Source organism: Sinocyclocheilus rhinocerous, unplaced genomic scaffold (assembly GCF_001515625.1).
Source record: "Sinocyclocheilus rhinocerous isolate Xijiao unplaced genomic scaffold, SAMN03320098_v1.1 scaffold95, whole genome shotgun sequence".
NCBI lineage: Eukaryota > Metazoa > Chordata > Actinopteri > Cypriniformes > Cyprinidae > Sinocyclocheilus > Sinocyclocheilus rhinocerous.
In genome coordinates this window covers 178881-183525 of record NW_015662004.1, presented here as the reverse complement: position 1 = coordinate 183525, position 4645 = coordinate 178881, and the positions used below count along the sequence as shown (strand labels likewise).

At 42.0% G+C, this 4645-nt stretch overlaps 1 protein-coding gene across 1 annotated transcript; it reads left to right on the top strand.

Annotated features, from left to right (window-relative positions):
* The first annotated feature begins 244 nt into the window (after positions 1 to 244).
* LOC107727283 (protein sprouty homolog 4) lies at positions 245 to 3759 on the top strand. The gene has a single exon (XM_016537110.1). The coding sequence runs from the start codon at positions 381 to 383 to the stop codon at positions 1314 to 1316; it is 936 nt and encodes a 311-aa protein (XP_016392596.1). The 5' UTR covers positions 245 to 380; the 3' UTR covers positions 1317 to 3759.
* The last annotated feature ends 886 nt before the right edge of the window (positions 3760 to 4645 follow it).

Genomic DNA, 4645 nt, shown 5'->3' with positions numbered 1-4645 from the left:
AAGTTGTGAATCTAAGGTAATCTTACTTATGTTTGTTTCATTCAGAATACACCCCTCCCTTCAGAACACTAGTGCAGGCTTGTAGGTAACACTTATAAATCTGAATGTTGAAGTGAAAGTTTATACACGTTCCTTTTTTAACTCCAAATAATGCATTTTAATTACATATTCCTAATAATATTACACATGTAATTTTCTCTCTTATGCAAAGGGTCCGCTTCGTTTTAGATGTATTTGTGGTCTTTTTCACACAAGCCAATCTCTGGGTTATCTGCTTCGGATTCTGTGAGGGTGGTTATCAGTACTAAGTTGTGCTGTTGTCTTTGCAGGAGTGCTAAATGCTGACCTGAGCTCTGGTATATGAGGAACACAATCTACAGATGGAGTCAAGGGTTCCTCACCACATTCCTGGAGTCTCCTCCTCCATCATGGTGCAGCCTTTGCTGGACAGCCGCGTTCCCTATGGACGGCTCCAGCACCCATTAACTATATACCCCATTGACCAAATGAAATCTTTACATTTGGAGAATGACTACATCGACACCCCTGCTGTGATCTCACATCAGCCACCAAGCCACAAGGCAGGCACGAGGGGGCAGGAAGTCCTGCTGGGAGCCCCGCACCATCCTCATCTGTCCCGCTGCGAGGTCCCAGATGCCACCACACATCCCTGGATTTCATTCAGTGGTCGGCCCAGCTCCATCAGCAGCAGCAGCAGCACCTCCTCCGACCAACGGCTGCTGGACCACGCAGCTCCCACCCCTGTTGTGGATCCGTACACTACTGGCAATGGCCATGGCAAGACCCTAGGTGCAGAGCAACCCAAGGCGCTGAGCTCCAAGACTCAGAATGTGAAGGCTGTGGCGGCCTTGCCAGTGGAGAAGAAGCACGTGCCATTGTGCGAGAAGTGTGGCAAATGCCGATGCACAGAGTGCACGTTGCCCCGGGCCCTGCCCTCTTGTTGGGTTTGCAACCAAGAGTGCCTGTGCTCAGCGCAGAACCTAGTGGACTCTGTCACTTGCATGTGTCTAGTCAAGGGAGTCTTCTACCACTGCACTGATGAGGATGAGGAAGGTTCCTGCGCTGACAAGCCATGCTCCTGCTCGCACTCGAACTGTTGTGCACGCTGGTCCTTCATGGCAGCCGCTTCATTGGTGCTGCCCTGCCTGGTGTGTTATTTGCCTGCCACTGGTTGTGCCAAGCTTTCGCAGAAGTGCTACGACGGCATCAGCCGCCCAGGCTGCCGCTGCAAAAGCACCCAGGCTTGCAAGGTGGCAGAGGTCAAGGCCTGTCAGCTGGAAAAACAGGCCTCATGATGGTGTGCCAGAAATGGAGAGTACAAAGAGACTCGTGAGCAAAGTTTGCAGGACTCTCTTCAGTAGTGGTGTACTTCCCAAAGTCATGGTACTCGAGGTTCACGCACGATCCTCACGCTCAAGGTATCCTGCCGTAGATCAGTAGCAACATTTGACTGACCAACGGGCACAACTCATTATTTTACTTGTTCATAAAGTACTACAGCAAAGGAGAGTCCTGCATTTTCTTCTCCTGGGGTTCTCGTGATGGCCGTGGGATCAAAGTCTTTGCCATTTCACCCCCTAGTAAAACAACTTGCTGACACAGAATGCTGCATTTGAGCAAAATGTCTGTTTGAAAGATTCCAATCTCTTCTCTGATGTTTATTTTCTCTTTGGGTGGCTTTGAAAAGTCAAAGTAAATATCACCCATTCAAGAACACTCTATACTTTGGCAATCCCTCTCCGGATCTGGCACTGCGGAAAGGTTGCAGCGAATTCCAAGCTGATAACACATGTCACAATCAAAATAACCAGACTTCATCTCTGTGCACAGTACATTTACAAGCTTGTTATAGAGCTTTATTTCTTCTGTTGTTTGAAATGCAAACCACAGGAGGTAATTCCGTTTCATTGAAGGATTCTAAGTTCCCTTGACGTCCCTAATTGCAATGTGTACCGTTGCGAAAGACATTGGTGACCACCCGTAACCATGTGACAGGATGTTTTCTATCTTCTGTGGGGACAGATTGTTTGTTTTTGATGGCAAATAGGTAAAATAGCTTTCGTAATTCCCTTTGAAAACATGCTGTAGCATACATGAACTTCCATAATGATTCTTCCAAATGCTAGCGGTTCAATTTGTTGTAGACAATGACCTCAGGGATCATCAGTTCATCGGAATTACGTACAGCATGGGAATTCAGCTTGGAACTAGTTTGGTGACTAAAGTTAAGGGAATGGGCAGTGGTCAAAACACAGCAATTCAGACACCAAGCATTCATAAGCTATGAGGAGAATCGGGCCAGTAGTTACGGGAAAAGGAGAAGCTATAAAGTTAGCGTATACTACTCTGCCGCTTCTAAACAAAACATGCCAATCGTATCACCATTATAATGAGGCAAAAGCACAGTATTATGTACAGTAGCATGTACAAAGTGTTTCACTGTAGTTGGAAAAATTCCTCTAGTTTACTACGCACCAAACATAACGCTCTATGGACGTGCCCTAGTATCGAACTGCTTTCTCCACATATATATTTTGTTATATGTATAGTATAGAGATTTTGCCAAAGGAGTGCACCATGGAGTTTTCGTTGACAATTTTTATTGTTTTCAAGTGGGCATGCATTGTTGTACTCTAGCCAATTAGTGCGAAAGTAAGCTCTTAAAGGTACGGTGCTCTACTTCCCAGGATTCTTAGAGTCTTGGAGCATGAGGGAATATTGTCTGCCTGCTCAACACAAACCCACGGTTCGCTCGTTTAGTCCCACATACTCCAACATTTGTACTTGTTGCACAAATACACTACTGTTCTTAGTCTTGAATGTATAAGGCTAGGGTTTAAGTCTTTTTGCAATCTAACCCGTGGATAGGTGCCAGAGTAGTTCTGAATGGAGAAGCTTGCGTAGCTGCATAGGGAAGAGTTGCAAATGTACCATAGATATCTTAGATTTCGACCTATGCAGGTTACACGTTCTTGTAAATAGTTTTAAGAAAAACTAGCTATCTTAAGATATGTTTCAAATGTCCTGAGAAATTGCATGGTACAGTTTAATTACAATTCAGTGCAAAAGTATATAAATGATTTATTATATTTTTGGGAGGGCTGGGGGCAAAGATTATGTGGCTGTGGCATAGAAGGTAGGGTGTTTAGGTATTTCAATCACAAGCACTTGATTTAGAAAAGTGTGCCAGGCAATAAAAATACCTCTGTTAATGCTAGCCATGCCTCATTAGCACGAGAGAGGCAAGGCTAATTCCCGGTTCCTCAGTGCCCCTGAAACTGTAGATTTAATTGAATTCACAGAAGGAATGGCGTTTCGTCACACTCAAAGTAATGCTTTTTCACCCCAATGCGGCCAAGCATTTTGTTTTTCCTCTTTCTTCCTAAAATGGTGCAACATCTTCAGTGCTTGATTGACATATACAGCTGCTGTGTGTGACCTTGTCTGGGAGGAATGGGGATCCCTCTCAAGTAACATTCCATTCCATCCTATTCGGTGTTGCTTTTTCGCCCCGACTTCTCTCTTTTATTTTGCATATTTCACAATTCTCTCAACCACAGAGAAAGATTCAGCTGTAAAATGTAAACTGTATGATTATTGGCCTAATAATCTGGCCTGCATGGAATTGAACGATCTTCCTTCTGTCGACCCATTGCTGAGATGTTTTCATCTGGACGCTGTGACTATATCTATTCATGGTACAGTTTCTCGGCCACTAGAAACCCATTCTTTTTAAACCTACTTTAAGCTGCCTTCCAAACTGGGCTTGTACTCTCGCGTTTCTTTGGCTTCATTGTTCATGTTGAGGACTAAAGAAAAGAGCAATGTGCTTTTGTTTTGTTTAAAAAAGCAAAAAGCAAAAAAAAAAAAAAATCTCTCACACATATGAAAATGTCCCTTTATAGATATATTTATTTTGAAGTTCTATTTTATATAGTATTTATTTAGATGCCTACGTTTGTTTGTGAATAAAAGCTTATGTCAAAACGGAATGTACATTGAAATTGGAAAATATATATTGTTAAATATAAAACTCTGTGTGTTGTGTCTTCAGTGTCTCTGCATTCATACAGAACATGCCATTGGAAAATATGATTATTTAAAACACACTGCAAAAATGACTTTCTTACTTAGTATTTTTAACTTGTTTTCTAGTACACATATCTAAATGTTCTTGAATCAAGATCAATTTACTTGAGAAGCAAAATGACTTAAGATATTAAGTCTTTCCCGGTTTCACAGACCAGGCTTAAACCTAATCCCAGACTAAAATGCTGTTTCAACTGAAAGAAACTTGCTCTGATTGAGCTTAAATTATGTCAGAGCCCTTGTTTTGTCTCAAGATGCACACCAGCAATGTTTTATTTTATTTTTTTTTTTTCTGAGGCATGTTTATAAAAATTACTTAAATGTCATAATTGAAGTTTGGCCTAATTCTGGCTTAGTCTAAGCCCTGTCTGTGAAACCAGGCCTTTGTTTTCTGAAAAATGTATCCAAATTGTATTAGTTTTTGCTTAAAACAAGAAAAAAAAAAATCTGCCAATGGGGTAAGAAAAGTAATCTTCTTTCAAAGGGAAAACATGATTATTTTTTCTTGCCCCATTGGCAGATATTTTTTTCTTGT